The sequence below is a fragment of the Gopherus flavomarginatus genome, chromosome 7, assembly GCF_025201925.1.
Source record: "Gopherus flavomarginatus isolate rGopFla2 chromosome 7, rGopFla2.mat.asm, whole genome shotgun sequence".
NCBI lineage: Eukaryota > Metazoa > Chordata > Testudines > Testudinidae > Gopherus > Gopherus flavomarginatus.
Genome location: NC_066623.1, coordinates 87390819 through 87405640, shown reverse-complemented (window position 1 = coordinate 87405640; position 14822 = coordinate 87390819). Strand labels below are relative to the sequence as shown.

The 14822-nt window shown below is 39.0% G+C and overlaps 1 protein-coding gene across 3 annotated transcripts in view; it reads left to right on the top strand.

Annotated features, from left to right (window-relative positions):
• Positions 1-14822, top strand: part of DNAI3 (dynein axonemal intermediate chain 3) — a 53813-nt gene that overhangs the window by 23836 nt on the left and 15155 nt on the right. For all 3 annotated transcript variants that reach the window (XM_050962122.1, XM_050962123.1, XM_050962121.1), the window contains exons 5-14: positions 474-578; positions 3512-3658; positions 4627-4826; positions 5201-5317; positions 6451-6641; positions 7513-7637; positions 7738-7827; positions 10534-10623; positions 12165-12293; positions 14695-14768. In XM_050962122.1, the coding sequence (XP_050818079.1) occupies positions 474-578; positions 3512-3658; positions 4627-4826; positions 5201-5317; positions 6451-6641; positions 7513-7637; positions 7738-7827; positions 10534-10623; positions 12165-12293; positions 14695-14768 (1268 nt within the window). The remainder of the gene's footprint in view (positions 1-473; positions 579-3511; positions 3659-4626; positions 4827-5200; positions 5318-6450; positions 6642-7512; positions 7638-7737; positions 7828-10533; positions 10624-12164; positions 12294-14694; positions 14769-14822) is intronic.

The window sequence follows — 14822 nt, the reverse complement described above, 5'->3', positions numbered from 1 at the left end:
ACCTATTTTCATTACAATTTTTCATATTCATATATAAGCCTTAAAAAGAAATGTAAAAGGGGATAAATATTAGTATATTACAAAATAGAAATAAGTCTAGTTGTGCCTTTGGATATGTCCTTGCAATTTTCATTAAAGTCAATGAGAATTGTAAACACACATATAAGGGCAAAACAGCCCTCTGTACTTGTAAATTTTTACAAATTCTGACCCTGATCAGTTAATTGTTAATGTTAACTTTGCCATTGACTTAAATGAGCATAGGATCAAGCTTTTTTTGCACATTACTTGCTTTCTGCTTTCCAATAGCTAGCTACAGTTCTTTGCATTTAAGAATTGTTTTTTCTTCAGGATTGTGTTTTCTGGTATTGACTACTTAAATATCTAATTCACAATTTTACAGATCTTAGATTAATCTATCAGTTGTAATTGGAAGTTGAATGCATGAAACCTTTCTGTTCTTATTCATGCAGGAATATCCAGGGGAAGAACTTCTGATAGTTTTAGATACAGAGTTCAAATATGGACAGAACTTTTATCTTGTTGCAACTGAAGAGGCCAAGGAAAGCTTTTTAAATGTAAGAAAATCAAAACACATCTTCACATTATTCCACATACTGAAAATAACTCCCAGTGCTACAGTCACACACACACACTTTGAGATCTGTATTTAGGGTGACAAGACAGCAAGTGTGAAAAATTGGGACAGAGGGTGGGGAGTAATAGGAGCCTATATAAGAAAAATCCCCAAATATCAGGACTGTCCCTATAAAATTGGGACATCTGGTCACCCTATCTGTATGGTTTCTTCTTCTCTTTGATTCCCATCCATCAGCTCACCAGCAGCCATGGGGCCGAATGAAGTTTTTCCATCACTTTGTATCAGCTTCACAGCCTCATTCATCACTGTGTTTATCCAATACATCCTCAGTTTTCCTCTCCTTCTAGTTGCTTGCCCTCTGGTACATATCACCTCATTTGGTATCCTTTCTGGGTCCATTCTTGACACATGTTCAAACCATTATAGTTATATTTCTTGGCTCTTCTATAACTGCATTATTTCTTGCCCTAGCGATGTTCTTAGCATGTAATTTTTTATTTTCTGCAGTCTTGAATCTCTCAGTATTCCTCTCTGCTAGTTCATTTCTACAGTCACTCTCTTATGTTCATCAGCTTTCCTCATACATCAACATTCTGACCCATACTGCAATATCAGCACAGTTGTCTCTCATACACTGATTTTAATTTTTTATTGAAATGTCTTTAGCCTTCCAGATCTTACAGAGTTTTAGGAATGCAATAGTGGCTAGTCTAATTCTTCTTTTTGTGTCATTGATACAGATCTTCTTCAATGACATGAAAAGAAGATTTGTATTGAACACACTTATAAATAAAGCAATCTACTTGCAAGAATTTTACACTTGAAGTTAGTCTTAACATGCAAAATATACCTATAATTTATACTGAAAAGAGTTTGGGTGAAATCCCAACTCCATTGTCAATGGGATTTTTGGCATTGACTTGATTGATGTCAAGATTACCATTTCTCATAAAACTGGTAACCACACGTGCAAAATCTCTAGTTTTCCAGATTAGACACATTTCAGTAAGAGATTATAATTAATGAGCTAAAGACTCTTCAAAGGAAGAATATCTATTCAATGAATTGTACTTAGAAAATATATTTTTGAATGCAAAGCATTAAAGGAAAACATTAATCTTGTCACTGAAAGTCACATATGGTTTTGATTTTTTTTCTACTGTTACAAGGAGCACATAAAATTATTATAACTGAAGGATTAGAGAAAACTGCTTATTTTCATTGCAAACATTTTTTATATAGCCATTTAGACTCTGCTTTTGCAAATATTTGTACACATGATTTCAGTAGGCCTATTTATTTGCCTGAGGTTATTAGCATGCTTACGTGTTTGCAGGATTGGAACCTTAATTAGTGAGGTCTCAATTCTGCAATGCACTGTGTACTGGAGCACCACTGTGTGGGTCCCTGTGACCTTCCAAGTTCAGTATACTGCAGGATCAGGCCCTTAGTCATTTTCTCCTTTTGTTCCTGTGCATCTGTCACAGCAGCAGGGGAAGGGAAAAAAAACATTTTAATAGAAAATAAAATAGTGATCGTACATAAGAATAGCCATATTGTGTCAGACCAAAGGTCCATCTACCCCAGTATCCTGTCTTCCAATAGTGGCCAGTGCCAGGTGCTTTAGAGGGACTGAACAGAACAGGTATCAGAACAGGGAGTGGATGGGTCATTACACAAAGTAAAATCTATTTCCCCATGCTAATTTTTCCCCTACTGTTACTCACACCTTCTTGTCAACTGTTAGAAATGGGCCATCCTGATTATCACTACAAAGGTTTTTTTTCTCCTGCTGATAATATCCCACCTTAAATAATTACCCTCGTTATAGCCTCTGTGTATATATATCTTCCTGCTGTATTTTCCACTGCATGCATCCGATGAAGTGGGTTTTAGCTCACAAAAGCTTATGCTCAAGTAAATTTGCTAGTCTCTAAGGTGCCACAAGTACTCTTCATTCTTCTTGCTGATACAGAGTAACACGGCTACCACTCTGAAATATATCATCAAGTGATTCATCCCTTGTTGCCCATTACCAGCTTCTGGCAACAGAGGCGAGGGACACCATTCCTGCTCATCCTGGCTAATAGCCATTGATGGACCAATCCTCCATGAATTTATCTAGTTCTTTTTTGAACCCTGTTATAGTCTTGGCCTTCACAACATCCTCTGGCTAAGAGTTCCACATGTTGACTGTGTGTTGTGTGAAGAAATACTTCACTTTGTTTTAAACCTGCTGCTTGTTAATTTCATTTGGTGGACCCCTAGTTCTTGTATTATGAAGAGGACTAAATAACACTTGCTTATTTACTTTCTACACACCAGTTATGACTTAATAGCTCTCTATCATATTGCCCCTTAGTCGTCTCTTGTCCAAGCTGAAAAGTCCCTGTCTTATTAATCTCTCCTCATATGGAATCCGTTCTATCTCCCTAATAATTTTTGTTGCCCTTTTCTGAACCTTTTCCAATTCCAATATATCTTTTTTGAGAAGGGCAACCACATATGCACACAGTATTCAAGATGTGGGCATACCATGGATTTATATAGAGGCAATATGATAATTTCTGTCTTATCCCTTTCCTAATGATTCCCAACATTCTGTTAGCTAATTACAAGGGACTCAGAAGCAGGTGGAGTACATGAAACTACTTCAAACTCATTTTTAAAAGCTGACTTACTTTTAAATTGACAGTGTCCCTTTAATATTTATTGGAAAATTCATTGCTAAAAGGACAGGGCCTAATCCTCCAAATCTTTACTCCTGTGAGTAGCCGGATTGACTACATTGAGACTATTTGTGTGAATAAGAATTGGCAACACTGAATTTTATCTACATTGGAATAAATATATTTATGTTTATATATGAAAAACTATAAATATAGTCTTTCTAATTACTTTGTCTTATAGCCTCCAGAGGCAGTGGAAGAAGAAGGAGAGACTAAAGAAGGAATGACAGAGGAATACATTTATAAGGCTCCTGTCCGCAAATCTTGGGTCTCCCTTGGCAGCGAAAAGGAAATTGAAGAAGAATCAGTTAATGAATCTCTTAGAAAGGTCAGAAATTATAGATGTCATTCAATCAAAGTCACATTCTCACACAAATTCTCTGTTAAAATAAAATTAAAGAAGTTCTTTAAATGAACAGAAGGCAGAAAATTTAGATTTATGCCTGAAATTCTTGTGGTCATCCCAGTTTTGACTGTGATCTTGTCAGATACTACAGCAAAGGAGAGTTGGAACTAGCTAGACCTCTAAGAAAAACTGGAAGTGCTGTAGGAAGAGATTCTGATGTTTTCCTTTTCCATTTAAGTCCATACATGATCCAATGCCCTAGACTGTAATGAGGCAGTCTGCTGCTGGAGATGTAAAACACAAGTCATGGCCACTTGTGGACATTAAGCATCCCAATACCCATTTGTAAGGTTTGGGGTGGTAGTTTTGATATCTTTGCCAAATAATTAAAATTTAGATAATTGCAATTATTTTCTATTTACTTAAGATCCCAATCCTGCTCCAAACAGGTCAGTGGAAAAACTCTCATTAACCTCTGGGAAGTCCAAATTCTCCATGTAGTTTAAATGGGATGCAGTATTTTCTTCTATTTGTTCTGGAATCTGCTGTCTGATATAGCATTGGGCTTACGTTGCGTATAGGCTTTGTGGTGGCTCTCAGAGCAGGGTAAATTTCACCCAAAGAGAAGTGAGGTAGTTATTTGGACAAAGGGACAATTTTGATATCTCAGAGTAACAGGATTAGCCCTTTCAGTGCTAAGAGTAATTTAAAAAATATTCAGAAGTCCTGTACCATTTAGAGAGATAAAACATATATGATGACACACACTTATTGGTGATTTGGGCTCATGAGAGAGGTACAGAATTTCAAAAATCTATAAATGTTTGTGAACTCTATTTACAAGTGACCAACAGCAGATCTCTGAATCTCACTGTTTCAAAGGACTTGACTTTCAAGAATAGTTTTCCTGTAGTTATTTCAGAAAATCTCTTATTTTGGGTGTATTGCAGATTAAATATATGATTTCTCGAGTGCGCAGAGAGTTTGGTTCAAAGGTCAAATTTACTGATAGAAATGCTTCAAGTGTGAAAGATGGCTACATTGAATGTACATCCTATCAGGATAAAAATTTCAGCATTAAGAAACTTGAAAAAGATGTTGGTGCACAAGTCGTTCCAAAAGTAAGGGAAATGAGCACTCAAACAAAGTGGTAAGTGTGAAATGGATTTACTAGTTTTTAGTAATTATAAAGGGAAACAATCCCTTCATCATTATTTATTAATTTATGTCCTGATTCTGAGCTCACTAACAGTAATGTAAACCAGGAATAACTAATTGGAGTTAATGGGGTTACACAGTTGTAAATCTAGTGTGAGGGCAGAATCAGGTCCTCTGAGAGCACCTTTTCAAATACTGTGCATCTAAGTTCTCCCTCACTTCCAAAGTCGGATCAACCCAAATCATCTTACCAACATTAGCAAAAATTAACATAGTTAGCTTTCCATTTTTTGTACTTCGTAAGGCTTCTTTAAAAAAAAAATCTTTCAAACTTACCTGTGTTAAAATTTGTTCCAAATTGCTTAGGACCTATCCAAGAAATGCAGCCACACAGTATTTTCCTAGAGAGTTCTCAGATGAAGAAAAAGAGCTGTGTTTGTCATCTGAGGAGCTGAAAGAATTTATTATCTCGGTGTTTTTAAGGTAAAAATGTTGCAATAATATGCAAGTTTACCTTCAGTAAAATGGTACACACAACTATACAACAGGTGTCACTATATACTTAGGTTTATAACTGTTAGTTTTAAAATCAAGACAAAATAACTGAATTCTTTGATGCATGCATTCCCAATCCATTGTCTTCTTATGTTGTGCTTTGTGGAAGGTGGTTTCAAATTTCTAGAACAAGTTAGTCAGCTGTTAAGTCACAATTAAAAACTTTCCTACTAACAGAAACTTTGAACCATCTGAAATGTAAAGTATATATCCACTCATTTCATGTGTTTTTCCATACTCTACACCAGTGGTGGCCACAGGTTGCCCACTACTGCTCTACACTGTCACTTTTGCTAATTATTGAAGTACTTCCATCATAGTAATGCTATTGCATACCCATCCAGTAAAGTGACTTTAACACCTTCCTCTGAAGCATCAGACATTTGCTACTGTCAGAGACAGAATACTGCTCTAGATGGACCAGTGGGCTGGTCCAAGTAGTGCAGTTCCTATGTTTCTATATTCTGCATCTTCCTAGCCTATTTTTCTTACTTGATACTGTAATAGATTTGTGATATCACATTCATTTGCATGGGAACAAGTAATACAGTTCACGAGAAATTCATTTTCATGGGTAAACAAAAAATTGTGGGCCAGATCCTCAGCTGGTGTAAATGGACATAGCTCTATTAAAGTCAGGAAGCTACATCTGTTTATACCACCTGAGAATGTGGCCCTGACTCTGCTGGATTAAGTAGAAGGAGGAGCTGTAAACTGTGAGGGCCCAGTCCTATAGCTCTTATTCACTTGAGGAGTCCATTGAAATCATTGGGGCTCCAGAGTCGGGTAGTAAACTTCAAGAGCCTAATCTAATCAAATCTATCTGAGCACATACAAGTGAAATGATAGCACAGTATGTCTATTTTTTATTAAGTGTATTTGAATGTGAAGGGCTCTCATGAGAGTAGTGACCAGCACTGAGTAACCGTTGTGCATACCACTTTGGGGCATGTGGTCATAATTTTTAAATGAAAGATGTCTCTATTGAATGAATGGGTAATTATCCCATTGAATAATCACATCTGACATTTTTGAAAATGTTAACTATTTTCATAACACAGAGTGGAAATAGCATTGCAGCAAAATGAAATTATGAATGCCTTTTTTGATGATTGGAAAGCATTAGCAGAAGATGAAAGTGCCTTTGGTGGCAAGTCAGATGCTTACCTTAAGGAATACCAGTCATTTACAGACCTGCACTATCTGAAGCATAGAAGAGTTAGCTGTGTTTGCTGGCACCCAACCATTTATGGTAATACTTATAAAATATTTAGTTCATGCCTGAAATAGTTTGAGAGTTTTAAAGTTTAAACTGATAAAAGGTTTTATTGGCTTTTAAATGTGGAAACCACTGATTTGAGATAAAGTAGGATATGAACAGGTATTGTGTAGAATTCAAAGAGGTAATGAGGTAGGCCAGATGATTTCTTGTGCAAGTGTATAGTAGAGAATACACAGGAAGAATATTTTCCCTTGTAAGACTCATTTAAAGGGACTCTAATTGTGCTGGGCCCAATTTCTTTCTCATACTCTCCCAGAAGCACACACTGCTCCATGGAGCCCTGCTTCTCTTTCAATTTCTCCTCACCACTTGGTTATGTGGCTCCACCTGAGTGTAGGGAGCACCAGTAGTCATTCTGAAAGTTTCCCAATGTTTCCTTTGGGGTATTGCAGCTCCACACATTCCACTGAATAGCCAACACTGCAGGATACAAAGGAAATCTGCCATCTTTCTAAGTATAACGACAAAGGAGTTGGTTTCTTAATGGCTGCCCAAGAGCATAACCATTTCTGTCACGTTATTCCAGTTTTGAGATTACAATTTAATGACTCTTAGCAAAAATATTGAGTTATATTCTGCTCTTGGGCTTCCATCACTCATTTATAAGGTGCTTAATCATCCATTAACTAAAATTATTGCTTCAAAGGTGACTTACAGTGGGGAAAAAAATTGGGTATGTATATAAAAAGGAGACATAGCCAATTGTTTCTCTTTACAGGTCACCTATAAAGCAATAATTAACAGAGCCATTAACACTTGAAGTGGGCATGGTATTTTTTTTAGAAGTGCTAAATATTTTCCTTTTATCGACCATGAAGTTGTTTGTTTTCTCCTCTATCAGGGATTATAGCAGTGTCAGTAACAGAGCGGCTTTCTTATGAAGAACGCATTACTCAATCTGGTAAACTGTTGTTGCAGAAGTCACCAATTCTTTTTTGGAGTTTCTCTGACCCTATTCACCCTCAGGTATTTAAACAGGATTTCAAAACATTCAAAGCATTCAGACAACAAAGGAACAATTTTTCCAACATGGCTGCATTTCTCAACTGATTATTATTTTTTCTAGTTAATGCTGGAGTGCCCTGAAGAGGTCTACTGCTTTGAGTTCTGTCCATCTGATCCCAATATCATTGCTGGAGGCTGTATGAATGGACAGGTGTTGGCTCCTTTCTTCTTAGTTCTATTATTTTCTATATTGATTGTTCTAGTCAATCTTCATTTCTGAATTTTAATTTACTATATTAGTGTATCAGCACTAAACAGTGAATATTCAGTGTTCTTGAACAAATGGAAAATGCAGTATGGCAGCAAACTTGGTAGTTTGTATAAACTAGTGAAGCATAGTCAAAATACACATGGCCAAATCATACCACTTGTGGGATAAATTCCCAGGTTTCAGCTCCCACTGTGGTAGTGAAACAAGGTTTATACCTTTATTGTGCAGGTATGGGCAATGAAGTCTCTTAACCCATGGATAATCAAGTATTTACAAGAAAGTCCCATTGCCTGCACTTTACTTCCTATTCCCCTGTTCCTTTTCAGTTTCCTAAGGAATCACATTCCTAGTGGCTCCCTACCTATGTCTGGATCTAAATCCCCCTTATGAGAGAGATCTGACAGCACAAGAGCATATTCCACACCTAATAATGCTGATAGGATAGGCATGATCTTATTTGAAGAAATTCCTCATACTGTGGACAACTGTTTAGATAGTGATCCTCATTGACTCATTTTTTTCTTTAATACATTTTGGTGTTTTGTTAAGTATTTTATCAGAATGAGTATGTTAGGTTTCTCCTCCACAGAATTGCCTTGGCACATTGCCACTCTTAGGTGTATTGCATACTATTCTTCATGTCCCACAACCACTAAAGGGACTGGGTTGACTAAAAATGTCCACTTCTCGTATTTGAGTGGCGAAGCTAACTGAAAGCTGTAGACCCATCCAGGCCGCTTGGTTCCAGAAACTAAGCGTTTTCATCCATTGATGGCAGTTCGTAGGAAAAAAACATAGAAATTACCATGCTTGATTAGATGTCTGTCTAGTTCAGTATCCTGTCTGCCAGGGACAGCACCAGATACATCAAAGGAAAGGAGAATATGTAAAGAAGTTTGGTCTTGTGGGGGGGGTCTAGTATAGCAGATCAGTCCAGCTTCCCTGCTCTAGATGGTACCAAAGCAGTCTGTGATCATAACTGCTTGGTTTCAGCAGATGCTTGTCTTTAGGTGGGCTATGCTGCCTTTATTCTTCATCTCCAATATAGCAGAACTGTGGGCCTTTCCTTGGACCAATAGTACTTGAATGCCTGTTACCAGTTGCACCAGGCCATGTCCAGATCCATGTCCTTGCTTGTACTTCATCGTGGCTTTAGAAAATGAATGCTTCCCATCTTTAGAGTTCTCCTCCTTTTTTGGTTCTAAAGAGGAAATCAGTAAAATATGAACATGATAGAGGATATATAAAACGATAAATGGTACAAAAGATACAGTTGGGCACCCCATTTATCCTCTCCCATAATATGAAAACAAGGAAACAGAGAATCATAGAAGATTAGGGTTGGAAGAGACCTCAGGAGGTCATCTAGTCCAACCCCCAGCTCAATCCCAACTAAATCATCCCAGCCGAGGCTTTGTCAAGCTGGGCCTTAAAAACCTATAAGGATGGAGATTTCTCCACCTCCCTAGGTAGCCCATTCCAGTGAAATAGTTTTTCCTAATATCCAATCTAGGCCTCCCCCACTGTAACTTGAGACTATTGCTTCTTGTTCTGTCATCTGCCACCACTGAGAATAGTCTAGCTCCATCCTCTTTGGAATCCCGCTTCAGGTAGTTGAAGGCTGCTATCAAATCTCGTCTCTTCTTTTCTGCAGACTAAATAAGCCCAGTTCCCTCAGCCTTTCCTCATATATCATGTGCCCCACCCCCCTAATCATTTTTGTTGCCCTCCGCTGGACTCTCCACATCCTTTCTGTAGGGGGGCCCCAAAACTGGACACAATACTCCAGATGTGTCCTCACCAGTGCCAAATAGAGGTGAATAATCACTTCCCTCGATCTGCCGGCAGTGTTCCTACTAATGCAGTCCAATATGCCGTTAGGCTTCTTGGCAACAAGGACACACTGTTGACTCATATCCAGCTTCTCGTCCACTGTAATCCCCAGGTCCTTTTCTGCATAACTGCCGCTTAGCCAGTTGGTCCCCAGCCTGTAGCAGTGCATGGGATTCTTCTATCCTAAGTGCAGGATGATGAAATTGAGAGGAAATGCATTTAAACTGTTATAAAAGAAATACCTTCTTTACACAACACATAATTAACTTGTGGAGCCACAAGATATTATTGACCCCAGGAAATTAAAATAATTCAGAAGAGGATTTTTATGGACAGGGGAAGTTTTATTCCCAACTTTCATTAGTTAATGTTGGTTTATGAAACATGAAAGTTTATATCCCATACAGATGTTTTATCCTGTCTGTAAATATTATCATCCATACAGACGTCTAATCCTTTATTGAGTTCTGAGGATGTGATGGCATAGAAGCAGTTTTTCAGTCCACAGCCTCAGCAATCACTTTAAAGGTGACACTTAGAAATGCTTGATCAGTGTGACAGGCTGCACAGACCACCTAATTGTTAACTGACTCAGATGGTTCTAGAATTTGCAGTCTGTTGCACAAGACTACTACAGTGAGGGTCTGCAGAGGCAAAACCTTAAAAAAACCCACCACCCTCCAGTTCTGGCATCGGAAGTAGACTTCCTCCTTCTACTTTCAAACAGTTCTCATATTACAGTTCAGAAGTCTGTTTTAATCTATCATTTAAACAGAAAAAATACTTTGTAAGGACATTCATTTCTCCTCATAGGTTGTACTGTGGGACATTTCTGAGTATGAAGAAAAGCTGCAGAATGCTAAAACTGGTGCTGGTGGAAGCAAGAACACTGCTGTTAATATGGTTAGTACTTGCGTTCTGTATTTAGTGCTGGAGTATGCCCTGCTGAGAATAAAAAAAGAGAAAATGAGAGGAAGTTAGGAAATAAATATGGGAAAGGGAATGCAGGCTTAAAATGAAGGAAATATCATCCTGGCAATGAAGTACTAACTAGACTGTTTGTATTTCGATACATGAGGCAAGAAAATAAATCTATCAAAATCTCATATCTACATCATCAACCCAGATAAATACTATTACTGTAATTCACACAGACCAGAGATACTATAGGGTATTGTTATTTATTGAGCACCAACAGTGTATTCAGCCCTACCCCAGGAAGCTACCTGTCACAGGGCAGAACTCATCAGTGCAGCGCCTCCTGCTGGTTGTCCAGGGATTTAGCATTTCCAGCCTCCAGAGCACCCTCTGCAGGCCGGTGTCCCATTTGCCGCTGGGCCCGAGTCCCTCCTGGACCTCAGTGCCCCTTTCAGGCCAGGGTGCTGCCCCCTGACAGTACCCCCACAAATCTGGGTCTCCCCTCCCTGGGGAACCCCCACCCTGCCTCAGTCTTGGGGTACTACCAGTCACCATCTAGCCCCCGTTCACTAGGGCGGACTGCAGTGTAAAAGTCACTCATCATAGGTAAGGGGCGTTTTGGACCTGCTGCCTCTACCTGCCTTTGAGCTGCCCTCTGCAACCCCCGTACCTGATTTGGCCTTTAACAAGGTCTGCAGTCTTGGGGGGTTTCTAAGCCAGAGCTCCCTAGCTCCTCTGGCCTTCCCCCAGCAAGGCTCCAGTCTTGGCAGCCAGGCCCTTCCCTCTCTAGCACTAGAGAGAGACTCCCTGTGACCACTGCCCATTGCCCTCTTATAAGGGCTAGCTGGGCCCTGATTAAGCCAGCCTCGGCCTAATTGGGGCATGGCCTCCCAGCTGAGGCTGCTTTCCCTATTCAACCCCGCTTTTCCTTCCCTGCCACAACCCTCTCCCTGGGTTGTTTTAAGCCTTTTAAGGCAGGAGCGTGTGACCACCCTGCTACACAACCAAATAGATCAAATCAATATAATATATTGGATGATGGTATAAACTGAAAGCAGAACAGAAATTTTCCCCAGTGCTAAACGTGTATATGGAAGTGTGTTTTAAAGGACAGATTTAAAGGAGAGAGGGAAGGTGGTTTGGCTCACGGAATGAGGGAGATAATTCCTGGCAGAGTGTGTGGTATGGAAGAAGGCATCAAGATGAGAATGGAAAGAGGATACAAAGTAGGTAATTAGAAGGAAGGCCTGAGAGTACAGTGGAAGAAATAATGCTATATTGGAGGTGGGTGGAGCAATTGTGGACATAATTTTTACAATATGTTATGCTAGGATCTGATTCAAAGCTGACTAAGACTTTCCATTGAATTTTATGGGCTTTAGATTAGACCCCTAGAAAGGTTTCTAGATTGAACTAAAATACTGTAACGGGACATTAACAATATATGAAGTTTCCTTTTATTTCTTGATAATGTTGTATTTTGCAAAACATACCTTTTAAAATGTATCTTTTAAAATCTTTTCTAGCCAACGTTTATACAAGCACAACAAAGTGGTAAGGAACCACATTTTGTGAGATATTGTGCAGTCTCTTCTATAGAATATGGCCATAAATCAGTAATAACGGACATACACTGGCTGCCAGACTATTTTGAGGTGAGTTTCAACTGATATTTTATTACTTTTTCTTTATATTTTTAACAAACCACTAATCACAAATCAGTGTGTGAACTGCAGATCAGGTGTTACAAGATGAAATTATTTACAATAATCTCAGTAGTACTTGGCTCAGTATTTGTGACTGCATCCTAGAATGCAAAACAATGTCAATCCGGTCTCTCTCATGCTCTCTGTACTTTAGGATGGTACTCCACTCTCACCTTTTATTATAGCTGACTCAGATATGTAGCTGACCTTATTATAAGATTTCTATAGCTTTACTCAGAATTACATTAAAGATGTTTTGATAACAAGAGATGGGATTTCAAAATATATTAACTCTACTATGGGAATTACTAGCCTGACACCAAGAAGTTAAAGCAATAACTTCTTAGGTCACCTAAACAACTTAGTTGCCAGAAATGACTTCACTAACAGATCTCCTTTTTCTAGATAGAAGTTGCACCCACAAAAATTGGACTACATTTTCTTTCTATCCTATTCATAGTGCTCCATCCATAGTATCTTAGGGGCCCTTTCAGCTCCCTGTAAAGTTAGTGTGGGAGGGAAAGACAGCTCCCAGGAGTCAGTCCTACATGATCATTGCTGTCTAAGAGGTAGGATTAGTGACGTGTGCAAAAAAGGAGGCCAGGCTGAAAAATCAGACCCACAACCCAAAGTGGATGTTATCTTGAGAATTTCTTGTAACTAAGTTTTTAAGACTCAGCTGCTACTGCATTAACAGTCGAGTGAAGACTGTGGAGAAAACAGTGCAGAGACATCATTGGAAGGAAGATTGATAGATTTGCACATTAATCAATAATTATATTGTGATAGTACCCACACCCCCTCTTGGTACTGTACATACATGTATAAAGACGAGGCCTCCCCAGAAGAGTACATACAAATTTGCCAGTGGTTCAACTCAGGATATGTCTACAGCAGGGGTGGCCAACCTGTGGCTCCGGAGCCACATGCGTCTCTTCAGAGGTTAATATGCAGCTCCTTGCATAGGCGCCAACTCCGGGGCTAGGGCTACAGGCACCAACTTTCCAATGTGCTACAGGGTGCTCGCTGCTCAACCCCTGACTCTGCCCCAGGCCCCATCCCACTCCACCCCTTCCCCCAAGGACCCTGCCCCTTCCCCTCTGTCTGCTGTGCCCTTGCTCCTCCTCCTGCCCCGCACCCTCTTGAGCCTCCTGCACACCACAAAACAGCTGATCGCAGTGGGCAGGAGGCGCAGGAATGGAGGGTTAGGTGCTGATCCGTAGTGCTGCTGGCGGGTGGGAGACACTAGGGACATGGGGGAGCTGACACGGGGGCTGCTGATATGTTACTGTGGCTCTCTGGCAATGCAAATTGGTAAATTCTGGCTCCTTCTCAGGCTCAGGTTGGCCACCCCTGGTCTACAGCATCAGTGCTACAGGGTCAGCAAATTCAGTATCACAAAACTGCATGATAGACAGTAAACAAACTACATTAGGATTTTAATCCAGCCTTCCTTACTCATGCAAATAACCCTTTGACTTCAGTGGCCATGTTTGTGAGAGAAAATTTAGTAGGATTTGGCTTATAAATGATGGATGCAACTTTGCTGAATAGCTGATAAATGCAAGTTTTGCCAATGAGCAGGAAGTAGTCAATTCTTTTTCTAGACAAAGATTCCAATGTGTACATACATTTTCATCTTTTTGAGATTGGAATTAGGTCTGAAAATAAGATCAGAAAACATTAGTGGAATCAATAACGTGCATTATTTCATCAGCACATTGTTTTCTATTCTTTTTATTTTCTGAATAAGTTTAAATGTAAATCTGATTTTCTGTTTTGATCTAAAAAGAGGAAATTGTTCAGAGAAAGTAGTTATTGGAAAAATATACACAGCCCAATAAAAACTAAATTGTTTATAATTACTATACATAAGTATCATTTGAGATAGTCACTTTTTGAATCGCAATTTCACTATGTAGTTGTTTACTATTAATTCTTCACTAATTTGCTATTTGGTTTAAGCAGGATGAAATTTACAAGAGGATGGCTATTAGATACTCACATATTTGACAATTGGGGGCCTGATTTTCAGTTGTGCCAGCAACTTAAGATCTCATTGACCTCATTTCAAGTTGTATGTGGTTGGCATTTCTGACTGTCAAGGTACTACCCATTTACTTGAAGTATGCTTGTTTTGGTAAAACGTGTTTGTTTCATTTTCATATCAATGGGCTAGTGAGCCCTGACTTGCACAGCTGTACCAGAGTATTTGTACAGCCAACAGTGATAGGCTCTCTTTCTTAAAACCTGTTTTAGAGAAGTAGCTTTGTTGATAATAATTTGTTGCCATTTGTCATCCCCATCTCCCTGTATTATTAATTATTAATTATTATTATTATTATTTTAGGTTAACAGAATGGGCATTGCTTTTGAAAACAGAGCTGGAGTTTGTGTGCAGCTTGTAACCTGCTCTCCTGATTGGTAATGCATTCTACAAATGTTTTCATAGGCACCCAAAGTCACAAAACATCTCCT